This window comes from Maylandia zebra, linkage group LG14 (genome assembly GCF_041146795.1).
Source record: "Maylandia zebra isolate NMK-2024a linkage group LG14, Mzebra_GT3a, whole genome shotgun sequence".
NCBI lineage: Eukaryota > Metazoa > Chordata > Actinopteri > Cichliformes > Cichlidae > Maylandia > Maylandia zebra.
The window spans coordinates 27,414,852-27,441,292 of record NC_135180.1 but is presented as its reverse complement, the minus strand read 5'-3'; the positions used below and the strand labels follow the sequence as shown (position 1 = coordinate 27,441,292).

The following is a 26,441-nucleotide window of genomic DNA, read 5'->3' as shown; positions in this document are numbered from 1 at the left end:
CTCACACTAACGGCTACTTTAAACTACTGTGGTGAGTCTTTTAAGTGCCTACTACGATGCCGTTGCTAGCATTCATGCTTGTGCATGCTGTTAATTGCCTTGTGGTGCACCTATGCAGTGCTAGCCACAATAGAAACAAACAAAATCCTGGCTCTTTTTTCCTTCTTGGATCCCCTTTATTTGCAGTAGTGTCTTTTTTTTGTTTGGTATATCTGTCGCTCAAGTTATTCCACTTCTTTGTATAATCGTGTCCATCTCCTTCCAAGAATTCGCTGAGATATGTGAGTCCTTATATTGAATCTATAATTATTATTCCTCATACTGAAGACACAATACTTGTAGTTTTGCCTCTGTACACCACCACAGTGGAGTGTAATTTCAACAATACGTGATTGAAGTGCAGACTTACAGGTTTAATTCAAGAAAAAATGTAAATTATTGGTCTAATTGACTGGCAAGTAGTCTCATGGCCATGTGAGGCCTATTCCCTTGTTATTTTATGACAAATACAGCAGACGTGCTGTCATTTATTGCTGTCATTAATTTAATTTTAAATATGAGAAATGTTAATGCCATTATTAGGCAGAAGACAATCAAAGTCCACAATTCGGAGATGCATTCATGAATGGAAATGCAGAGAGTTTAGAAGGTGAAAACCACTAATTACACTCAAGAGCACAAAGGTCAGGTTAGATCTTTGGACAAATGAAATACCAGAATGATGGGAAAAGGATGAAACCTGTTAGACATAGTGGGGGCAGCATTGTGACGATGCGACTGCTGATAGAAGAGATTCAACCAAATGCTGCAGACTGATCAGTACAAATGACCCAAAGTGTACTGCAAAAGCAACCCAAGAGTTTCTTAAGGTAAAGAAATGGGATATTGTTCAATGGCCAAATCAGTCACATGATCTGAGCTCAACAGAGCATGCTTTTCCATTATTTGATACAAAGGTGGCTGCAGTAAAGGGGTAGCGGAGCATCTCAAAGGGGAAACAACACTTTGTGATGTCCGTGGGTTCTAAAAGTTTTTCCATCCAAGTACAAAGAGTCTTTATGTTTATATTGATTTTGAGCCTCTGAAAATGGGGAACTGTGTATAACCAGTTTGTTAAGTTTGTGTGCTTCCATCACATATTGACTGATTAATTTATTGTGATGGTGCACAGATGCAAAACTACAAAAAAATGTATCATCGTCCCAACTGTTATGGAGAGCACTGTAAATCAGTAAAAGCTGAAACTTATGTATTCACTGACGATCAGTGTGAACAGGTAGCTTACTAATAGTGAGGAATAGTGACTTTACCCAGTATTTAAGTATTTGAAACTTTATTGTAAAGTTTTAATAGATTTTTGTCTGTGTGTCTATGTGCTGCCTCTGCCATTGTTCTGGGTCAGTCCCGCCAGGCAGCCCAATCATCGAGAGCCGCGAGGATGTGGTCAGCGAGGGGAACGAGACGGAGCTCACCTGCACAGCCATTGGCGGCAAGCCAGCCGCCTACATCAGATGGATGAAAGGGGAGGAAGAACTGACAGGTCAGTAGAATAACAGCCTCACCCAGTTTGCTTCACATGCTCCAGGCACTTCTTCTGTGAATAAAACGGAATTCTACTCCAAAACATTAATGTGTGTTGTACTGATTATGTTGACTGACACATATAAGAAGATAATCCAGTCTGGCATACACAGCTGCAGAAAGACAGTGCTTGCTTTCTTTCTTTTCTTTTCTTTTTTTTCTTGTGTGTAACCCCCCTCCCACCCGTCCTTCAGCCTGTGCTGCCTGCTCAGCTCCACTATGTAATCAACAAACTATGCAACCGCAACTGCAAGACCTGCAATTCGGGCCTGTGTTATTTTTCTCATAAATTTTCGAAAACATTTGCCTTAAAGGCATTTTCATACTGTAATTTTCATTTCACAGATCCAAGTTCAGATTTAAAATTGCTTAAATATTTACTGGTTACACTCCGTCTCCTGATGGAATATGTTTTCTAAAGCTACTAAACGCTACATCTTTGTATTTTCTTTAAACCATCCATACATAGCAAACATGGTTATTTGCACATTTCTCCTCCATGCATTTTCCGCCTAAGGCCGGCTGTAGGCTGCTCAGAAACAGGGATGTAATGTGGAGTGGTGAGAAAGCCTTATTACCTCTCCGTTATGATTAGGGGGTCATCAATTATTCATGATATACTTATTATACAACTAGGGAGATATTCGTTTTAGTCATATCGTATTTACACAGAGTGGATGTCTCAGAGCTTGTTGTCAAATTATATATGTATTAGAATGGAGAGGATTCATTTGGCTTGTTGAGAGATGAAATATTTAGACAAGAGTGAATCTGAAGCTAAATGCCATCTGTGCCTCCAGTGTTCCCTACAGGAGTCGAAGTCAATTTCTGTTTATGAGTTGTTGAGTGTTGTGTAAGGAAAGAAGAGACAACAGGATGGTTAGATCAGTGAAATGCCCCTGACATGCTGAGCAGGGCTAATCCATAGTGGCAGTGGATACATAAAGAAAGCCAGAAAGTCACGTCCTCCTGTACCCAAGGAAACACAAATCACTTCTCATTATGGACGTGCTAAACAATTCATTAGCTCCCGCTCAGATTGAGATTCACATGCACACATCTCAGTAGTTTTATAGAATCTCTCTGATCATGTTTGTCTTACGTATGTATGTGGGCGAGACAGTCGTGCCGGTAATAAAGAAATCCTTGGCCTAATTTACACACTCTTTCAAATTGGCCGAATTGCTTCTGCAACCATTTATCATGCTGGCAGGTACGGGACTGATGGGCTGTGGCCTGCGAGAGACTCAGCACACAAAATGCTTGTTAGCATAAATGACATCTGCAGTGTTATTTCAAATGTAGTGGAGCCGAGTGCTCGTCTGCTGAGTACAGGAAGAGATCTGTTCTGTTGGACAGCTGCATTTAATGTTTTAATGCTTTTTTTCCAAATTTACAGGCGATCATGTGACGCCACACGCGGAAAATTTAAGAGGAGCTTTGAAAAGTAGCAGGCTTTGGATTTTATAATGAATTTGAAATATTCCATTTATTGAAAACACACTAAAAACTCAAAAGCTGAACTTTCAAGTTCAACTTTGAAAGATTTTGAATTAATATACAGTTTAAAAAATCATTTTGAAAAATTTGAATATCTTAACTGATAAAATAAAACGTTATTAATTTTTTTGCCCTTGTTTTTAATTTGATGCACTTGAGCTGGTTTATTTTTGACTTTTGGAACTTATATGAGCAAGTATTCCAAAGTCAAGGTTTACCTTTTTTTGGTATGTAATGCTATTCTGTCCCCTTTTGTTACTGAACATCCTGGCATCTAAATAACAAAAAATTACATTCGACAATATTACATCAAAAGAGCTGCTTTTAAAATATTTTAATAAATTCCCAATACAGGTCAAATAATCTATTTTTCACTGCTTGTAAGCTCGAGTACATTTCAGTATCACCGTAATGACGTATAGCTACCGTAATGCTTTCTATATATGTCAACACCTGCTTTGTCCTTTGAGCTATCAAAGATCTTTTAACCACTTATCTTGTGGCAAATTGGCACCATTAAATTTCCACCAAATTAACTATTATCTGTTCCTTATTGTGCCCTGTGGTGGCCTCGGAGACCTGCCCAGGGCATACCCTGTCAGCTGGGATCGGCTCCAGACCCTGAATTGGATAAGCAGTTAAGGAAATGGATTGATGGATGTTCTTTATTGTAATGGATGCAGAAACAAGAGTAATTTAAAAACTTGGCAATTCTCAGACAGGTTCTGGAGTAATGAGCAGTGTCTTTCTGTTTCTGATTTCTAAGCAAATTTATGGATGTTTATTTACGGTGACATCTGAGATAATGATATCCTTGGTAACTGTAAGTCACACTGAATCTTAAAATATGTGTTGTGTCTCAGAGTATCAATTTTGACAAATTGTAGCAATTGAACACCGAGGGTTTAAAGCATTTTAATCACTTCTTTGTGCTTTGCGTCACAGGAGCCCCGACTGCTTACTGTACAGGTTAAGTCACTCACAGTGTATTTTCCTTACATCTCCAGGGTCCCCAGCGTAACTCGCCTTATCTTATATCGAGTGAACGGAGCAAGTTAAAAATCTTTATCATTTTCATTTTCTCTGCATTGCTAATCGAAATACCTCTAGCAGTTTACTGTCTAAGCCTCGCCAAAAGAGCTTGATCACTGGTGGCTCTGCAGTGTGTTGGCAGGCAGAAGACCCGGGTTAGAAACTGACTGAAAGAAAATGTCACCCTGAGAAGCGGTTATGCTTGATTGCACTGGGATTGATCAGTGCTCGATGCTCACAAGAGCGTTTGATTTGACATCTCTGCTGCAACTCTCAAATCTCCTCTGCATTCAGATTTGAGTCCTTCCATGACCTGATGCACGGTTGTTTTCCTCATCTGGGTCTTGGATGACACTGGTAATTGACAAGCGTTGGTTGGCCTGTACATCGTTAATAACTCTGTATGAGTTGTCAAGATGCGGTGCAGAACTTTGTTTCCCCATGATTTTCTACTGGTTTTCGTTTTAAAAGAATTTAATAAGAAGACTCGAAACAAAGCAGAACTGATCGTAGAAGTCAAATTAAAGACGCTTTTGTTCATGAAAATGCCAAGACAAGGGTAAGTGGTGCTATTTTCCTGACCTTGAAAAGTGTTACCTGTCCCTTTGGTATTTTGTACTGTCAAATGAAAGACACAACACCATGGGACTTTCAGGCAGACACAGTTACACAAGGCGGATTGGGGCTAATTTGGCAGAAAGTCCTCTTGACATTGCACAGAGACAGCTCTTTTTTTTTTAAGGCGGAGAGGTTGTTACATACCACAAAAAAGCAGAAGAAAATAAAATGACATAAAAACCCATTTGTTTTTACTTGAATCATCAGTTACATCAGCCAATAACTGGATTTTCAGTAGTTACTACAAAAAAAGTCACACATATCGTACCTCTTCTATCTATTACATAGGATTCACATCTGCTTCATAAGCTAACTACTGTTGGAGCAAACATCAAGATAGCTCATTACCTTTAGCGTTTCTGACAGAACTAATTGCAAAAGCTGTTTTTAATAATAAATTCAGCGATTAAATCAAGATTCAAGGCAAGGCAACCAAGGCATAAAAAGCAGGTGTCACGAGGGTGTCAGATTCATTTCTGATGTTGGGGTGACAAAAAAAGTTGAACTGCTTATCTTAGAATAAAAAAAATACATAAACACTGCCTTTATCACACAGTGTCAGTCACAGAGTCAAATGGTAATTTTCCCTGACATGTATAATGACACAGCTTCACCTGAAGTGACGTTCAAAAAGCTTAAAATATTTTGATACAACACACAAGATTTCTCAATAAAGCAGTGTGCCATATGATTTAAGAGCTGGGTTTATGTTAGTTAACATAAGTGGCCAATAATGCAAAGATGTAAAACTGCTGTCCTCTCTCCAGGCGCTCATGCTCAATGTGTCTCAGAATAAAGTGGCATTCCTGTAGTCGGCCTGTGGCCGCACATGCCCACCTCTGGGTCAGAGCCCATTTGCTCGATCACATAAAGTGAACAGCATTAGTGTTTTAATATAATTCATTCTATTATTTTCTAAAAATTTCTATAAAATCACATCAATCAATTCATCAAATTATGTCATCACTCTACAAGTTTTTGCTATCCAGCTGATTATTTCCCACAAAATGCAATTAGCCTAAAATGATTATAAAAAATTAGATGGGCACCAATTACGGCTTAATTTGATTAGTTCATTATTTTGCCACAATTTCACGTATTTATTGATCACTTAATCTCTTTATAAAGAAAAACTGTACTGTGCGAAGCTTAGTCATTTCTTTATATTTTGCTGCCAGACTTTGTTGTAATTCTTTTAAGTGTCTTTGAACAACAGTTCTCCAGAATTTCTGAAGGCATTTCAGTTTTTCTTTAGGCACTGGCTGCCTGTTCCAGTCATTTTTAGTCCAGTCCAATTTTCAGAGCAATTTTTTTATTATTTGTTAAGCGGTTTAGCGCTGACCTATAAATCATTCAATAAATAATTTAATAAAAAAGCCTCCTAACTCAAGGGATGACGTGTGTTGCATCTGCACATAACAGGCAACTTAGCAAAGAATCAATATTAAATTGTATCTTTAAGTACTTTACTAGCAGCCTGTTACAAAACCGCATCATTTGTTCCCATTTCTTTAGTTCAATCTATGACAAATGCCAAAGATAACACCGTTTGACAGGCATAAAATAGATCTTTGCATTCCCAAAGAACTATTAACTAAAACCACTTTGCAGTTGTTATGCACGTGTGCAGTGTGTCATTAAAACATTGAGGAAACTGGATAAGTGGTGGACAAATAAGTGTCAGTCTTACAGCAGATGGATAGTATCTAAAGGGCATACCCTTAAGAAATGGGACAAATTCCAGCAAAGATCTGAAACACAGCATGAGAGCATCATCTGATCCATCTAATGTTCACTGAAGCCTCATCAGAAATGGTCTCAGTGGAAGGGTGGCTATCAAAACTAAAAGGCTAAGGTATCCCAAATTACACAAGAATTGGACTGAAAATCGGTGGTAACAGTTCATATGGAGTGATGAATTCAAAAATGAAAAGTTTGGTTGAAATCACTGTCAATATGCATGGTGGAGGTCAGGAAAGAGGTACAGTAGTCACTGTCTTACAGCCATCTGGAGGTTTTTAGGCTTTGGAGCTGCATTAAAGCCAGTGGTTAACGGATCTTGTTAAAATTGATGGAATTATGAGCATGGAAAATCAAATTGTAAACCACCATGAAATATCCTCTGGAATGTGTCTGATTGGCAATGACTTCATTTTTCAGCATGACAATGATTCTAAAAACACTGCCAATGCAGTAAAAGCATACCCGGATAGGAAAACACACAGTGGCCTCTCCAGAGCCTGGACCTCAACATCAGTGACGCAGTGTGGGATCATCTTGACAGACATGAGAGCATAAGACAGCCAAAATCCAAAGAAGAGCTTTGAATGTCCTTCAAGAAGTCTGGAGAACTATTCCTAAGGATTACAAATTACAAATTACAAGAACGCCCGCCTAAGAGAGTTCATGCTGTGCTGTAGAATGAACGTGATCATGCCAAATATTGACTTTCATACTTGTCAGAATTGTGGAAAGTCTGGTTTTTTGCCTTATATGCTGTATTTGCATTTAAGTTTGTGCATTTACCAGTTCTTACAAAATATAAAGAAATAAGGGGTTGGCTAAGGCTTTTACATTGTATTTAAAGAATTCCAACCATATATTTAATTTATGGTGTCAAATCCTGAAACATTTTCATCAAGTTTTCTTTACACTGTGCAATTATGAAACCTGGTAAGACTGTTATTCATCAGTCTTAAATGTTGGTAGCCTGTGAGATCTGTGAGAGCCTGTGTCTGCTACTGGCCAAGTTGATTTTTTCCACCAAGGCACCAGAGTGCCAGAATTTAAAAACAAAATAAAACAAAATCTCACAGTGTGACTGTTGCTACGACCCATGGCCACACACCAACCATTCACAATACGACATGGTGTGACACAGGATACACCAGCCAATTTTGTAAGTGAGTTTTGAATGAAGCTTGAAAACACACACACGCAAACTCTCACACATAGAGACACACTTTTCTTTGGCCAGGACAAGGTTGTCATGTTTTTAAAGCATCTTCTCTCATACTGTATGCACCTTTCTATTTACGATTTGACATGCCTCAAATTGATATTGTACACCCTGTCAGAGATTGCAAACCAACATTTTATTCGACACAAACATAACGTAAACTGCCGTGATTGTTGTTATCGCACGCTCTAAATGCTTCACTGTGATTTTATGAGGCAATTAGTGCGACTGGCCGAGAGAAAAATGGCTAATCACCGCATCTCTTCAGTTTACACTCCACTTCACCCAACTCTTTGGCGCGCAGGGCGCTGCTCCTGGCAGGTGTGCTTGGAAATGCCCTCATTGACCTTGTGATTGTATGGTGACAATACGGCTCTTAATTGACTTTTTTTTTTTGCTCTTATTTGGAAAGGAACAAGTACCCACTGATCACAGGACTCAACTTTAACTAAAGATGTTTGGGATAAACTCATTTACTGCTGTTGTGGTGCTTTTTCGAGTGAAGTTAAATGGCATAATTAAGCTGGAGTAGGCACCATGCTTTTGGCATCACTGGACCAAAAACCCACTAAAACCCTGCAGCATATTGTAATTCAAGTGGTCTGCAAGGGAATGAGACTCCTGCACCTCCTCTTGGCTCTGATATCAGGTTCTAATCAGATGTCTTTTAAGACCAGATCAGTTGAGTGGTCTAAAATAGAGTGAGCATGTCCACATGGACGCTGAGATGTAGTAGTACACATGATTAATCAAAGAACCTTCACCTTTACCCACTGCAGGGCACAAACACATGCTGCAACACTTTTATGCATTTTTGTGCAGGCTAGCAAGATCGCCGTTGTTTAGATGAAACCCTTTTTTTTAATGCAGCCTCTTCACACTGACACTGTATTCCTGCTGTTATTACTGTTATTACTTACTTACCCTTTTCAAATGGTCAGTGCACTTTTTCGACTGCCTGTTTCCTCATTGCAGCTGGCAGTGTGGTCAAATTTAATGCCCACAAGTGCATTGACCACTTACTGCTCCCAGTACTTTAAATTTTATGTAGGCAGGTCTTGGGTTGGTGCGTATATGTTACATGGGGTTAATATCCATCAAGAGGCCGCATATATGTGTATTGGTGATCATCAACTGTGGAACAACAGTGTTTTGCCCTCACTGAGTCCGGCACAGCTCCCCTGTGACAAGGCTGAAATGGAAGTGTGCTGCAGGTCAGTGTGGGGCTGTAATTATTTCCTCACTTCATTAAGTGCGAGTAAACCATCACACTCAGCACTGCAGCTAATGCAATGCCCCTGTGGCATTGTAATGCTCTCTAAATGAATGCCCTTCTGACAGCCTAGGGCCTAGTGGGCAGCAGATTACTGCAGGGTTAGCCCCAACAATGCTCAACCCTCGAGCAGCAGAAGCCTTCATTATCAGGCTGGATATGACCCAGCCGCTCCTCGCTGCTCTCGTCAGAATCGAAGGCCTTCGGACTCTTTGAATCCCCTAAAGTCTCGCCTGGGCACCACATCACTGAATCATAAATTAAATGTAAATGCCATCTGAAAGTAGTCCTCTTTGACAGGTAATGCTCTCTTAATAGCTTTGACTATTTGCTCATTAAAGCCAGTGCAGACTGCTGCTGCTGCTGCAGGAGTTCAGATTTGTTTTTGCCCTGTTTCGCCATTAACTTTCTCCTCCTGTCATCCCTGTGATGGTTTTCCAGGTGAAACAACAGTTGAGGAGACGTATGACAGGATGTTTACTGTTACCAGCCGGGTAAGATTTTCTGTCACCAAGGAGGATGATGGAATGCCAGTGGACTGCATCATTGACCACCCAGCTGTAAAGGACCTCCTGGCTCAAAGACACTTGGAAGTACTTTGTGAGTGACCCAAAACTCAGTCTTTTCAAGCCTAGAACTAGACCGAGGCCCCACAGACAGTGTCGGGAACTGTTTCTTTTCTGGGATAGTTGAGGGGTTAACTGCTTATTAGTGAGGCTGGGCCATTGATATCAGATGTCCTTCATTTCACTTCACACCTAAGATGTTTCAGGTGTAACACTTGATTCTGATTGCAAAAAAAGTAAGTAAAAAATACTACATGTAAGAATAAGAGAACCTACACAGCCAGATAAGCAAGAGCACTGACAGGGTTCTTTTAGAGTTACTAGAAGCATATTTATACCTCTACCAGAGTTAGAATCCACCACAGTGTTGGTTATTTTGTCACAGTTGAGCAGTGGGCACAGAATTTGGCTGTATTGATTTTTCAAATCCTTACAACTGTGAGGACAAAATGAACAACCTTGGGCTGTATTGATAATAGACACTTGGGAAAATTCTGAAATACAAGTACAAGCACAAGTCTCCGCATCACCAGGCCAGAGTGAGTCCGCCTAGTCAAAGTTGTAAATTGGGCAGAAACTACTACCTGGGAAACAATGATCTTTTGAACCTGTTCTAAACAGCAAAAATAATTAAAGCATAATAATAATAATTCCTTCAGCCTTCAAAAGATGATGACAAAGTGCATTTTTAGTAACACACACAGGCTAATCTCAGTAAAGGCACCTGTATGAATGGAAAGGGTTAATAAGATAATATAAGTCAATGTGATTATGAGCCTAGTACACTTAATCTGGAGTTCTGTGGGTAATCTTAGCCATAAATGTTTGTGTTGGAGTTTGAAAGTAAACACAGACAGAAGCCACCTGGAAGGGCCGTTATGGTTGACTGCACGGTGAACAACAGCAGTGTAAAAAGAATGTTAACTACTAAGTACACCCTTACAGCTTTCATAGGAAACAGCAGCCAGGTGATGCTAACACGAAGCACTTGATTAACTGATCATTAGCACTTTTGTATGTGGGTGTGTGTTGACTCGACACAGTGCCATAATCTTCAAGTGAGTGGACATTAAAACAACAGCGACATCTCAGACTCTACAGGCCTCAGTTAGCATTTTAGATGTTAAAGTTCATGACTGCTTTTTTTTAAATAAGACTGAGCAAATATGTCTCGTTTGGAAGGGTTGCCAAGAGAAAGCCTCTTCTCGCTAAAAATACGATTCGCAAAGTTGCATCTGAGCAAACCGCAAGGCTTCTGGAATAATCTTGTTTGGACAGACGAGACCAAAGTGGAGATATCTGGCCATAAAGCACAGAATCAGAATCAGAAAGACTTTATTTATCCCCAAGGGGCAATTAAGAGAGCACAGCAAAGCCTTTGGCGAAAACTAGGCTCGGCATATCAGCACAAACAGCTCGTAGCAACTGTCAAGCATGGTGGTGGAGGGTTGATGATTTGGGAGCTTTGCAGCCACTGTCCTTTATACCAAATAATGTCCTGTATACCATAAAACAGAAATGCTGGGGTGAGACATTAAGAGAGCTATGCTTAAAAAAAAAAGCTCACAAACCTCAATAAACCAAAGCAACTTGGCCAAAATTCTTCCACAACAAAGTGAGAGGCTGATAAAACTTACTTCAACTTGTTGTAGCGAAAGGTGGTTCTACAACGTATTGCATCATAGGGTATATTTAGTTTTGCATAGAGTCCTGTGAAAAACATTCTTTTTCACATGACTGTACATCCTCCTTTTTCCAGATCTCTCCAAAGGAAGTGCAAACTATGCAAAACCCACAATAAACACTTTCCTTTTACATCTCTGGAAACTTGCAAGACAGAGTGGCAAGAAGTAACAGACTCTTGAACCCAGCGTTATAGCTGAGCGTGATCAGGTGTAGATCTTGCGCCATGCTGCGATGTAGATTACACTGCCATATTGCACGACTCCTGCATGAACTGTGCGCACACAGGAATAAATAACTTGCAGTTGATACGGTCTTAGAAAGACTTGTAGTATCCTCAGACCTTCATGCCGTAGATGTGTCGCATGTATTTGACTGCTTTATCGTACAGCTGGTGTTTCTTAGAGTGTAATGGTGCCTTGGCCTGAGAGGTACAGCAATCATAAGGGAAAACGTTTCTGCTCAGGTATCAGTGATGTTTAGGTGTTCTTTAAATGGTGAATTGATTGAAGAGGTAATGCACACGGCCTTACGCTGTTAAACATCAAAGAAAGGTTAAGGTACCCTTTTGTAGTCTGTGCAGAATTTTAATTTTTTTTCAGAAGATAACTGTTTTGTCTGACCTTTCAAGGAAAAAGAGAAAGCTTGACTGCAACCGCTTGACATTTTGGCAATCTTTGGCTAGCATTGATAAGAGGAGGGGGGGGGGAAAGCCATTTTACTATAAGGTACTGCAGACGGACTGGATGTCTAGTGAGCACATCTATAATCATTTCATACTCTTCTATGTTTCATTATTGACTGTTTTTCTTTCATTTAGAAGTCTGTTTCTCACTGCGCTTCGCTTTAGAGTCCAATAATCATTTAACACACCCTTTAGCTGCAAGTATGAGAAAGAAAGTCAGCTGGATTATAGCTTACACCACTGAAGCATTGTAAATACTGATCTCTTTAACTTCCAGATAAACCAGAAGTAAAGATCGTGGTGACATATCCTGAAGGTTTAACCAGAGAGGGTGACAATCTGGATTTGACATGTATCGCTGAAGGAAAGCCACAGTGAGTATGGATGCATTTCAGTGCTTGAGACTTCTGTTTCATTTTCTATTTTCCACTGTATATTATTTTCCCCGCCAGTCCAAATACCCTCTTAACCTTTACATTTCAGTGTACCATTTAAATGTTACCAGTTGTTAGCATGCTGTATAAACTACATCATTAGACAGGGCCTGCCAATGGCCCTTCTCAGATTCTCAGATTTGACCTTTATTTCAGATTTCTACGATGGATATACAGAGGCTGAGTGATGTGTGTGGTATTTGTGCTCTCCAGTCCCCATCAGATTAACTGGCTGAGAGTAGATGAGGATGTGCCGCCTCATGCTGTGGTCACCGGCTCTGATCTCTACATCGAGAACCTCAACAAGTCCTACAATGGCACCTACCGCTGTGTGGCGTCCAATGCTGTAGGAGAGGCTTATGTCGACTACATCCTCTATGTACATGGTAGATGTTATACTTTATTCCTTTTTACACTATTATTTTAAATACCTCCATCGATTCTCATCATTCCTATGAAAAGCTTATAGACTTAAAGACCTTCGGCAGCTTTGGTGGTTATGATTTTGTGTTACAGTGATGGCACACTGTGTACATACAAGCAGCCACTTTTCAAGCATAGATGTACGTTAGCCGTTATTTAGAGAAATAGGAAGTTTAAAAGGTGGCGGCAGCTGACAAATCCACAGGGCTTTGAATTCATGTTGAAGATTTTAGCTGTAGCTGTATCATCAATGTATGATGACTCTGAAGTATGTGGAGTACAAAGGGATGGATAAAGTGGCTGTTGGCATTACACTGGGATGTCAAAAACCCAAATAGAGAGATGTGTTATGGTATATTATTATTTTTGAAGCAGCAGCAAATAAATCAGACCCAGTAGAAACCCAGAAGCAGCTATATGTTATATCACATTATACTTACCTCCCCTGAATGTGTGGCCCAAATGTAACTATTCAAATGTGGGGTTTTTTTGTGTTTTGTAGTTCTTCCTCCGTTCTGTGGAATTGCTTATCATTCATTGTCTGGTTTTGCTCACTCACTGATAAAGGACACAGACACTTTTAAGAAGGTACTTGACTAATTTAGCATTGCATTCCTAGAATGTCTGAGTTGTTATCGTTGAGCAATTAGCAAAGATAAAGAAAAGTTTCTGAGTAGGTCACTTCTTTTAGCCTTGATGTCAATGCCTGTTGACGCCTAGTCTACTAAACACTTATTGATTCATTTCCATTTTTAATTTAATGCAGTTTTTTGTATCTCCTTGTAAGGTTATCGCTTTTTTAAAGTCTGCACCGTGTCTGGAAATAGACGCCACCTTGCTTTGTGCAGAAATATGCTATCAGACTGTGATGCATTTAGAAATGTTATCAGAAATATGCACCTTCCGTTACCACCAGTGGAGACAAGGATTATACAGACATGCATCGTCACACTCATGCACAAACAGTACCATATTCCTAAGAGCACTGCGTAACACTATGCACTATATTGGCTATTACTTCATTTTCTGTGATCAAGATCGGCCGTGGTGCTGTTGACTTACGTCGAAGTGGTTGGAATTTCAATGTGTTCTCCAGCCATCCAGTAAAGGGCAATTGAGGGACCATCTCTCCCAGGACTTGACTTTAAATTTCACAGACAGTTTGCTCCTCTTGGTTAACCTCTCTTCACTGAGGCCTCATTTTCTTCTTAGCTTAACATGCCTGTCAGCCTTTTCACACTAATTGGAGTTTTTGTGTTTTTCTTGTTTTCTTTTAAACACAGTACAATCCTCAACAAAACAACCAAATGGAACACAAAACAAAATCTAAACATAGGGATTTAATGACTAACTCGACTACTTTTGCCGTTGCCAGTAAATTTTACTTGGATGCAATTGCACATAATTCTGAAAACATTTTTTTTCTCCATACAACTGTTTAAAGGCATCAGGCACTTGCACTTGAATCCCCGAGGGGGGAACAGCAGGAGGTAGCTGTTTGAAGTTGCACAAAGCACCGCGGACTTCATCATTTAGAAATCTCGTAACTTGATGTCAGTGAGGTACACACTACTTGGACCTTAATTTCCTATTTTTGGTGGCTGGCAGGGGTGATGTGGATAAGGGGAAAATAAATTTTCAGCAGGTGCAGCCATTGTTGGTGGGTTTAGCTTTCTCTCCTTGGAGTGCTTGCTCCCTGCTGTTTAGAGAAGCATTTTGTATTTCACTCCCAAGTTTCAATTTGTTCCTGCCTGTGTGCCAACAGCATTGTCTGCCAGTGACCATACACAAGACCAGGAATGAGAATCTGTTGTTTAGGCTCTCAGGAAATATAAACAAAAATACATGTTTGCGTTACCTCAAATAGATTTTCTTTCTTTTTACCTAAGACTCATAACCTATTGCCGGTTGCTTGTAAGTCTTTGCTTTAAACAAATGTCAGGGGCTGGAATCAAAATGATTCTTGATGTTCAGATGAGATTGTGGTTTGCTTGTCCCTTTAAACCTGGAGGCTGTTTTCTCTTTCATCCTGTGCAGGGGGGATGTTTCTTTGGGTGGAAAGAAACTTAAAATTCGCAGTTTCGGGCGTGTACTCACTGGCAGGATTTTGTAACACCGAATCTAGTCTGGATGCCAGTCATGGTAAATTATACAGCTTAAACTGTTAAAGTGAAGGAAAAGGCACTAAGTCAATGAGTTACCCTTTAAGCGGTATAAAAAATAAATTTAAAGCTGTATGTTTATCATTATTTTACTGTAATTCCTTGTATGTATATGCTTTATATCCAATCTGTGTGGCAGTAAACATTTTGTTGTGGTCATAGCACTTGTATTCCTTTCACCGATACTGGTATGAGGAGTCACGCGGCATATAGAATAATATCAACTATGTGTTTTTAAAGTGAACCAATCGTCTCTCTCTCCGAATTAAAAACCCAGAAAGAAACAGGACAGCTTGGTTTTAAAACCACCCAAACCATGCTGGGTTGATGCAGTTTGTTAAATTTGGCCTCCAAAATCAACACTCACATTTAAGCCTAACATGCGCAAAGCTGCAGAGTCGAATGAGAAAGGCTCTGTTGTTCAAAATTGGCTTTTTGTGGATTTTGTGCAAGAGCTGATTGCAGGTTTCCTGCTGGTGATATTGTTTTGATTATTACTCAGTCTGCTTGCTTAGGTCATGTTGACAGCCATGAACTGTGTGTCAAAAACCAGCAATGTAACAGTTCTTTTTTTTTTTTTTGTCTAGCTGATGAGCAGATGTTTATGGCAGTTGCTGAAAGATGTGCATTTGTGAAAGTAAATGTGTTTGTAATGGCCTTCATGTCAACACCATTTCACCAATTGTAGGGCCAGCATTGAAAAGGATTTTAATGGAGGGACAAGGTCTTGTGCAGAGGATGCAAAAAGCTGTCAGACTCTAGAGGAATTAAGGAAGAATAAACAGCTACTGTTGGAGCAGGGATGATGGTTTTCTGGGGCTTTGTAAGAGTAACCTGAGACTGAATTTCTACACCTGGAAGCATTACAGAGTTGTGAAATGACTCCCCCCTGATTGCTGAAACTGCATAGGTGCTATTGATGGTTTGAATTTTCTGAAGAATAACCATGTGGGGTGTTAGGAATGTCTTCTAAACTGGGCTTCAAACACAGCAGGATGTCGCTAATCCAAATCTCTGAGGCACAAAGCACTCAGAAAAGCGCTGGTATTCCATTTTATCATTGCTGGAATATTTTCAGTCACATAAAAATGTCTCCCTGCACGCAGTTAATGGAACATACACAGAATTCCTCATCACTGTATGTCTGACATTCAGCAGTTCCATAGGTTGCTCGAGGACTAATGTGTTTATTTCACCAGCTGACACGCGTGACTTTGTCACCATGACGTAGATTTCCTGTAACTCCCATAACTCTGCCGCCCCATGGTTTGTGCTCTGCCAGGCAGATGATGGCATCTGCTTGTTCCCAATGGGCCTATAATGATCACTTCCAAACAAAAGGACAGCATATGCCAGCAAATAGCTCACTCAAGGCAGCGTTATTCAAGCTACCACGGCTAAATTTCTAATTGCTGTGTAAAGATTCCTCAGAATCAAAGATTTATTGTACTCTCTCAGATCAAATCCTCTCCGATTTTGAACAAGTGGCATAAGCATTTTTTGACTCCCCATCACAGATCTTGAAAGTAATATAATATTCTAATAGTTCAGAAGTTTCGACTGAATCGCCTGCGGGCATTTAGGAACTCATGCATGATGCGTGTCTACTGCTGTTAAATTCATGTATCATTTGATTCATTCTGCACCCATAACACTTACGTGAATGACTGAAAGCCACGGGAAGCGAATGTTCTCCGGTCCCGAATAAAAGCTACAGTGTCTGCGTTGTCAGTGTTTGTGCCTTTGGCCATGACTCCTTCAATTAGTAACTTCCTATCCACATATTTTACCAATTTCCATTAAACACCATTTCTCTGGTGTGCAAATGTTGGACGCTCCATGACTTTAGCTCTCCGTAATGAGACACAGGAGATTGGTAAAAGGTGCTCAAACTGCATATAATTATATCTGCGACTCCCACTCCTGTTTTCTGGAGGATTTAATGCCAGAAAAAAATCATGTTGTGGTCCACGTGAGAGTTTGTTGTCCCAGACTAATCATGCTTGCAACAGTAGCTTAATTAATGTGTGTCTCTGCAACATGCATTGCTCTTTGCGTGATAACCTTTTGCCATTTTTTTCCATAGCTTTCCAGCAGCAATACTCAACAGCAATTTCAACTGTCCACCAGTGCACCCCTCTTATCTGGCCAGCTAGCATTAGGCTCATATTTTTCTGTTGTAAAATGCAATTTTCCCTCTCTTATCTACCAGTTTTGCTTTGTTTTGCTATTTGCGAGCTCCTGCTAAAGCCATCACACGCCTGTTGCAAAAAAAAGTATTTTATTTAACTAAGGGCATTGCAACCAATAGTTTTATTTTAATGAGCTGTTTTGTACTTGATAAATATTTGCTTGCAGAATTATTGATAGAGCTGGGCCTGAATTGTCTATCAGTTTCAGCCTGTTGCCACCCTCTACCAGCACTGGTCCTTCGGGCTCTTCCTATTTCAAAAAGACTAATGACCTTTCACTGCGTGACAGCCGGGACAGGTGTGAGGCCGATGTAACATCACGTCAAATCAAGCCCCATTGTAGTGCTCGTATTGTATGTGGCCAGTTGAAAGGCTGAAAAAGAGGCTTGTCATGCTGTTCTCCACAAGGGTGTGCCTTCAACAGGCTGTGAATTGTGCCCTCTGGCTGGTGTGTGTTGTTAGGGAGAGCTGGTCAGAGAGAGGCCTTTCTCTCATAGAGGTGACCTGATGCTATAACTCACACATGCTGCCCGTTGGCAGGAAAACAACCCTCACTTTGCCACCATGGTTAAGCCCGCACTTGACTTCCTGACCCAAAAAATCCTCTACAGACAAAAAAAATAAATCAAAGCTTCACAAGCACTGGGAATTTAGGGTTTATCAGGGTTTCGACATAACATGACGGGGCTCGTGGGTCTCCTTGTTCTTATGAAAGGCTGTCGGGAAACTGTGTCCTTGTGAATCACACTGATTTTATGAAACATGCAACACAGTGTGGAATGAGTTTCAACACAACAGCTTGCCGATTTTTTTCGTCGCAATAAGAAAAAAAAGAGAAATCGTTAGATAAATTGATGCAACCTCTTTTACAGGCTTTTTTTCTCTATGTGTGTTTTTATAGAATACCTCTGCAAAACTTTATATAAAGGGCACTTTTAACTAAGAGAAGTAAGCAGAGAAAACAAGAAACAAGTAAAATACATTCCACGCCGTCATGTTGGCAGGCAGGTGTAAGCAGGCATAGATAAACAATTTCTCCTACATTGTTTCACTTTATGGTTAAATTCTCTCATATCAAATTCTTCACTGATACAAATGCTCCCTGAAAATATGGTCTCTCAAAAATACACTCATATTTCAGCCCTCATAATGCTGAGCCCAGAGTCATTCAGCCTGGAAATTGCCCATGGAGAATTCTTGTTCGTCTGGATATTATATGTGCCACATCCTATCCCGGCCTTTGTGAAGACCCTCATCCCTGAATGGCCAATTTCCCTCTTCCAGACACTGACATTTCAGCTATCACACTGCCTTCGGTCACAGGGAAAGAAATCTAGCCCACCCCCCTTTTCAAATACTGTCAGAGCCGAATCTCTTCCTGATACCCGATGCTACACCCTACCACCATCAGCACCACCTCTGCCATACACTCCATCCCCGGCGGCAACATTATGCTGTCCTTGATGTTTTATCATTAGTTTGGGAGTGTGTGGTCCCCCACTGCTGTCTTTTGATGGAGTGCAGACAGTAAAGGCATGGAGACAGCCAGCCAATTTCCCCTGCTGTGACTCTCCCACAGCAAGGGGTCGTGCTATCTTCCCTCTGCACCAGAGCCTGGCATATATTCCCCTGATGAGGAAGCTTTCAGCCCTCCTTAGTACTATTGCATACCTGAATTGCCCTCCATTCTGTCTTTTTGATTATTTTGTTTGGGGGTTAGTGACAGGCCTAATCAGTACAGTGTGGGGCAGGGGATGCAACTCAGGGCTCTGCTGTGCTGCAGCGGGAGACCACCAAAGTGCTTTAATTTGCAGCCTGACTCAATTATTGAGACTGTGGAAAATAGTAATACCTTTGCATGATTGCCAGGCATTATTATTCATACTTAATTAGAATTTTTTTTTTTTTTTTTTTTTTTACAAATAAAGAAATATAATAGCTTGTCATTATGAAATATAATACAACAACCCCTGTATAGTGAAATGTTAATGCCTTTTTTTATTGTATTTTTAGCCATGATAGTGACATGACTGTTTGGGCTCAGCGACTACTTAATGGGGTTTTGGTATTCACCTATTCATGATCCCCAGATGATGTGTGCTAAATACTTTCATTTCTTGGCTTACCTGTAGAAACACTATGAGGTTGTTTTTAGTGAAATGAACGATCATTCTTAACTTGTGAAATGTCTGAAAAAAGACAATGTTTTTAAATACGGTCACTTTATTAGGTACACATTACCAAGCTGGACTCCATTTGTCGTCAGATCTGCTTTAATTCTTCATGACCAGGTTCAACGAGGTGTTGGGAACATTCCTCAGAGATTTTGGTCCATGTAGACACGATGGCGTCACACTTTCGCTGCAGATTTCTGGCCTGCCGCATCCTAAAGGTGCTCCATCAGACTGAGATCTGAAGACTGTGGGGGCAATATGAGTAACGTGAATTATTTGTTGTGTTCAAGAATCCACTTTGAGATGATTTGAGCTCTGTGGCATGTTGCATTATGCTGCTTGAAGCAGCCATAAGAAGATCGGCATAGCCTCAGGTAGGCTGTGGCATTAAATGAGCGGCCCAAAGTGTGCCAAGAAGATACCCCGCTACAATATTACACCACCACCAGCAGCAGCCTGAACTGTTGCTAGAAGGTAGGATGGATTCATGCTTTTGTGTTGTTTATGCCAGATTCTGACCCTACCATCTGCAGGTGGTACAGCAGATATCAAAACTCATCAGACCAGGCAATGTTTTCCAATCTTCTGCTGTCTAGTTTTGATGAGTTTGCCTGAATCTTCGGCTGTCTTTCCTGTTCTTGGCTTAAACGAGTGGCACCCAGTGTGATTTTCTGCTGCTGTAGCCCATCTGCTTCGGGGTTGAGTATTCTGGGATGTTCTTCTGCATATCTTTGTTGTAACAAGGGGTTATTTGAATTACTGTTAGTAGCTTAAAGCCGTGTGACCAGTCTTCTTTGACTTCTGGCATTGACGTCAACAGAACTGCCACTCACTGGTTATTTTCTCTTTTTTGGGCTATTGTCTCTTTACACTAGAGATCCCAGTAGATTAGCATTTTATGAAATACTCAGTCTGGCACCAGCAACCAAAGTCACTTAAGTCACCTTTCTTCCCCTTTTTGATGTTCAGTTTGAACTTGAGCAGGTCACCTTCGCCATATACGCATGCCTAAATACATTGAGGTACTGCCATGTGATTGGCTTGGACCATTTTAAGTTTGTCTGGTTTGAAGTTTGAAATTTACTCTTACTTACTCTTTTGCTTGTTTCATTGGTTCTGCTCAGTTAAGTTTAGGCACAAAAACTTTAGCACTTGTTTAGGAAAAGATAAAGGTTAAAATACATGTTTTCATAAAACTGTTACAAGGCTCAGTTTTCTGGGTTTTCAGGGTGCTGTAGGTGACGACAACTGTGGACATTTTACAAGCAGTTTTTCCACGTGGCAGTTGAAGGCTTATTTTTAAAAGCCAAGTGTATGATTGTGTATTACGATGGTCATCCCCAGCAAGAAAACGCAATGTCGATTCACCAGAGGATGACTCTGGATGACTTGATTCTCAGACTTTTCTATCTCAACAATTACTTGATGGTTTGCCATTTAAATTTAGTTCAGACACTGCACCTCACCCCCCCCCCCCCCCCCCCCCCCCCCCCCCCCCACACGTCTGGACAAACTAATATGACAAACATGGTAAAAATGTTACCTCTGAAACATCAGCATGTTAGCACTGTTGCTTGAGCATGTTAACATGCTGATGTTAGCTTTTACATCACAGCTTTTGCTTGAAGGACAGGTTCACATTTTTCCATGTCTGTATTAAAACACCAGTCAGGTGTCCATACGAACATGAACACATGTTTGTTTGCTCTAATCTTTCGACTCATACTGGTCCGTGCTACTTAGGCATTTCCAGTAAAATAAATTGAGAACAAAAGCAGTCCCGATTTTTGCAAAACAAAGTTTATCTTCTGTGCCCCGGCTTGAATAAGAGGCTATCCTCAAGTCAAATTCTTTTAGAACCCAATTTCCTCCTTTTGTTTCCTGGGCAGTGTTTCTCTGTAGAGCTGCAGCAGATGATTAGTTAGACAAAAAGATTTCATAACTTAAAAAATGTGACTTTGAAAGGTGCTTGATTGATTTTGATTTAACTGACATTGGCAAGGCCCTGTAAAAGTTTTGAATTTCTTTCTTTTTCTTTTTGCTTTTTCTTGAGTTTTGCAAAAAAAAAGTACCAAATCACTTAAATTGATTGGAGAACTGCTGCATTAGGACCAGTAAGAAGAGGATGAATTAACAGTGCAAACGATGTTTAAATGTTCATACGGGTGCCTGACTTTGTACCTGACTTCTGTTTTAAGATAAACTTAAAAAGTGTTGCTCTGTCCTTGAACCAGTCTCAAAGCTACGGGCATGACCTTACAGTAACTCACACCGTAGCTAAAATGTGTACATGTCATAATTTTTATAGTATAGCTTTTCATCTTCAATGACTTTTGTCTCTTTCTTTACTCTTGTCTTTCTTTATTTCTTATACATGTTCTTTATTTTTTACTCTTTTTCATCTAGATGCTCCCACTACTATCCCCACACCCACCACCAACCCAGTCAACACGCAAGGTACTGTATGCCCCCACTGCTGTCCCTCCTAATAGTTGTGTGTGTGTGTGTGTGTGTGTGTGTGTGTGTGTGTGTGTGTGTGTGTGTGTGTGTGTGTGTGCGTGTGTGTGTGCGTGTGAGTGTGAGAGAGAGAGAGAGCCTGCATGCAAGTGCGATAAGATGTTTGGAGAGAGCGAGAGAGTGAACGCTGGTTTGTACCTACAGCTAAGAGACTGTGGATGGCCAGTTTTAATCAGATAGTGCCTCTGATAGGTGACAATGACAACAGGCAGTGCAGGGCTGCCAGAGACACCTGTCACAGGCTTTTCCAGTCACATGATCTTGATCTGAGAAAATTTAGAGACTCCGCGTTGCTGCTCTGCTATCTTATCAGCATCTGCAGCTATATCTCAACCGGCCCATCCATCATATTATAATGCCCTTTACATCTCCTCTACAAATGCCAGTCACATTTCGTCTTTGCGAGGCCAAAAAACATCAATAACTATTTTCTCAAACACATATGAACTCAATGAAAGGCAGTTCATTTGCAGTGTTTTTAGCAGAGCACCCTTTTGGCATCATCTGTGTGCTGGATTCTACGCTTTGATTTACCCCGGCTGAAAAAATTAAAAAAAACATTCATTTCAATATAAACCTTTTTTTTTTTTTTTTAAGTTTTGCTATTATTTCAAAAGCACCGTTAAGGCTAGACAGATGGTGAGGCAACCTTGGGAGCTGACATTTAGATATGCCAGAATGTGACATTTCAATACAAAAACTATCCTTAAAGAATAGATCAGTTTATCAATAGCTACTTTAGAGTTATGTCAATTTTCCTCTTTTGTTCTGACCACTCTGCAATTCATAAAGTCATAAAAAAGCAAAAAGCAACCAATAAGTTGGAAAGAGTGCAACAAAGAGCTACGGGAGTCTAAAGAGGGGGATGCTTCCAGACAGCATTCATTTATACAGTCATTGGATCACCGGCCTTTAAGCAGTATTTGTGTGCATTATGCATTCATTTACTAAAAACAGGGCTATATGTGCGAGATCTCCTCCATAAACCGCTATGACACAGCTCTTCCCCAGAGCAAGTTAAGAAATATTTCCTTATGTGTCCTCACTATCTGCAGTACTGCATGTCAGTGATCGCACTGCATGGTTACAGCCTCATTTCAGCTTTCTGACTCTCTCTGGGCGTGGCAGAGTCACAACAGGAAGTTGCTTTGCAAAGCTGTGCATTACTCTGCAGTTTTCTCTAAGCTCTTCTCCTCGGAGTTACTCTGCTGCAGTCGCCTCTGTGTTTTCTGCTGTAACATTCCAGTAATTTCCGAAAGACAGGCTTGAAAAGAGGATTTAACGTGATTTATTCAGTACATGCTGGGAGGATGTAATTGAGCTTTCTTGCAGTTCACTACTCTTCTAAATACCCTGTCACAGGGGCAATGCTAAGCTGGCTTGCGGTAGATTGGTTTGCGCTACCTTAATCAGCATAACAGCAAAGTAAAGCATTTTCCTCTCTCCAATAAAGTATACAGAACAATTTTTTATTCATTCATTTAGACTGGTTTGACTTGGCATGGCCACCACTGTAGGGTTTTTTTTTTTGTAATCAGAGGCAACTGAACTTCTTTAGCTACTGTATGTGATCCTTAGTGATTTTAAAGGTACAGTACAGTAAATCTTTGGTAGCATTTATTTTGTTTTAGTTTGGTAGCATTTATTTTAGCTACTTTAGTTGCTCACATATCCTTGTAGTGTTCCTTACAAAACCAAACATAATTATGTAGCTTACAAACTGATTAAAAACTTCACATAATTGTAAACTATAAATAACTTTGCATAGTTGCATAGTTTCTCTGCCAGAAGGCACTCTGCAACTTTCCTGTTAGCAACATGTGTTTGAGATCGAAGCAATTGCTCATTGACAACTTGTTGTGGCATTGAAAGAAGATTATTTCTAAACTGCCATATTTGTCTGATGTCATATTATTTTAGTAAAGGCTAATGAATAACTAAACATCACAACCTTTAGAGAAATATGTTTATGTTTCATGTGTCTATTGGATTTTTAAACAACCGACTGCTGTTATTGGCATCAGTCTTAAAAGTTTAACATCAGTCAAGCTTTGGAAGTGCCTTAAACCTGCATTTGTTTTAGTGGCCACCAGAGGGCGATATTTTGGGTTGTAAAACTTTGTCTTCGGGGTTGCCTTCGGTACTATCGATGGCTGTGAGCGAACTATGGGCAGAAATCTGTGCCATCAGAAACTGAATTTGAGTAAGTTAAATTTGAATTTGAATTGCTCAGATTGAATCTGAATTGTAACTTGAATAAATGCTTTTGAAAACTGAATTTGAATTAGTCTAATTTGAAATTGAATTTATGGTTTGAAAATGATCATCACTAAATTGAAATTGAATTTTATATTTTGAAAATGAATTGATTTGCTTTGAAACTGCATTTTATCCTTTAAAAATTCAGCTCTCGAATAATTTCAGTTTCACTTCTCACTAGGGTTGCCAACCGTCCCTTAAAATACGGAATCGTCCCGTATTTAGAAACAAAAGTACACGTCCCGTATTGAGCTAATAAGGGACGCACTTTGTCCCGTAATACAGTGAGAATCAAAAGTAGTCTATAACTTTTAATGGAATTAACGCTTTGTTTGAAAACATAATTCCCAGCCCCTCTCCTGCTTTGTGACCAATGAGCTGACAGCACACTTACGAGTATGACAATTCAGATTACCGCTCATCTCATTGGTCAAGGAAAGGTCGCTTACGGAGAAAATACCAGAAGACAACAAATGACCACAACAAGAAGCATGGCCAACAGGGAAACAAACGCAGACACTGCGGTGCAAGTCTCGGACGACAGTACACCTAAAGCTGGGCAGACACTGTGCGATTTTTTTCAGTCACGTTATTCAGCTCCTGCTCAAACTGCACGATTGACTCGCAGGGGTTAGAAGTTGGTAGGTCACGATGCAGGTCTCACACTATACCGCCCGATGCTCTGATGCGACCTGAGTGCTCACACTGTGCGTCCATAACATGAAGGTTATAACAGAAAATCTGTCGCTCTCTCTGTCTTTCACTCACACAGACACACCACCACCATCAACTTTGCTAAATTGCTAATGAAAAACATTGATCAGGCAGCTGTGATTGAGCAGCAGTGTAGATCCAACTATTTTCACGGTTGTTGTGGTCGTGATAATTTTGTGATGCCACATCGAAAAGGCTCGGATGAGCTTTCCAAAGTTCTACAAGTTGTGCCTCCATCGCTTGTGTCCAGATCACACGCTGCACAGCCGTGCTGCTCCATCTTTTTCACCGACGTTTACGTGTTTGCGCGTGAGCAGTGTGAGCGCCTGTGGTGACACCCTCACGAGCGATTGATGATCGGGAGCTGGTCGTGAGGTGTTAATCACTTCTCGTTACCCCACGTATACTACACGACGCACGATGAAGGCCAAAATCGGTCCGATCACTCAAAAATCGGCTCAAAATGGGCCTAAAACCGCACAGTGTGAGCCCAGCGTTAGAGCAGCAATGTTTGTTCCCCTCAGAGAAAGGGAAGAATGGGAAGAGGAAAACACCTGGCTGGAAAACGTTAATATGGGCATGTGCAGTGAATATCAGCGCTATGTGGCCAGAAGTGTGATAATATCATTTATTTTGTGTAATAAACAACTGCAAGGATAGATGATTACAACAAATAGATCACTAATACATAAAAGTAATACATAGATGAATAATGATGATGAGTTATGATGCGTAATCATGGGAACAAGTGGGTTTACAAACAGGAGCAGCTGATTAGCATTAGAAAAGCTGAAATAATACCTCAACTGAAGCCAATTGTACTAAATGCACTAAATGTGCACAGTTACAAGAATGTTTTTCTTTCTATTGTTTTCTATTATTTTAAGTTAAGCAGGACAGAGTTCTTTTAAAGAAAGATTTACTTATATTCTCAAAAATTAAGCATGACAGGCTTCTGTTTAAGAAGGAGACCTGTTTTACTGTGTTAATGTTGTCATTTTGAGCTAAAAATAAATGGCTAAATGATCATTTGTTTCACATGTGTTCATATCACAAAGAATACACATCTACTTAAATCAAATTCAAGTCAAATGGTTAAAAAAATAATTTCACACACAAAAAAAGAGCTAGAAAATTCACCACACTGGGAAGGGTGAAGACAACTGGGTCGCCCGGCCCTGGCCACGAGGTGTCCCTTATTTATTTTTCAGGGAGTTGGCAGCCCTACTTCTCACCAGTCAATTTCAGTTCCAAAATTCAGTTTTTTGGAACTTACATCCGGTTCCGGTTCAAGCGCAGATTAATAGAACTACGTTTTACTAGCGGACCGAAAGTGTTACTGACGGGAATCTACAGCGTCTTGAGCTGAATTAAGACTTCAGAAGTCATTCGTCATGTCGAATGACCAGCGGATAAACTCTCAGGTTAATAATAAATGTATTACATGTATAAGAACAAGCGTCATGTTAACAAATGATAGCCGTAAGGTAACTTTTATGCTTATTGCAGCTGTTAGCTAAAAACGCTAATTTAGCGTAGTTTGCCCTGAATTCAGCTTTGACAAATATGATCGACGGTTTCTAGTAGAATTCCAAAGTTGTCATCTTGTACCCTCTCAGAGTACCCCCTCTGTATGCTTGCAGAGACCCCTACAGTAGGGAAACATGCA

General features: G+C 40.2%; 1 protein-coding gene across 3 annotated transcripts in view; it reads left to right on the top strand.

The window, feature by feature from the left end:
• Nucleotides 1–26,441, top strand: part of cadm1b (cell adhesion molecule 1b) — a 169,707-nt gene that overhangs the window by 127,524 nt on the left and 15,742 nt on the right. For 2 of the 3 annotated variants that reach the window (XM_024804942.2, XM_024804941.2), the window contains 5 exons: nucleotides 1,403–1,540; nucleotides 9,405–9,563; nucleotides 12,175–12,271; nucleotides 12,545–12,717; nucleotides 21,689–21,739. In XM_024804942.2, coding sequence (XP_024660710.1) covers nucleotides 1,403–1,540; nucleotides 9,405–9,563; nucleotides 12,175–12,271; nucleotides 12,545–12,717; nucleotides 21,689–21,739 — 618 coding nt within the window. The remainder of the gene's footprint in view (nucleotides 1–1,402; nucleotides 1,541–9,404; nucleotides 9,564–12,174; nucleotides 12,272–12,544; nucleotides 12,718–21,688; nucleotides 21,740–26,441) is intronic. The other variant, XM_004558266.5, reaches the window with a different exon arrangement.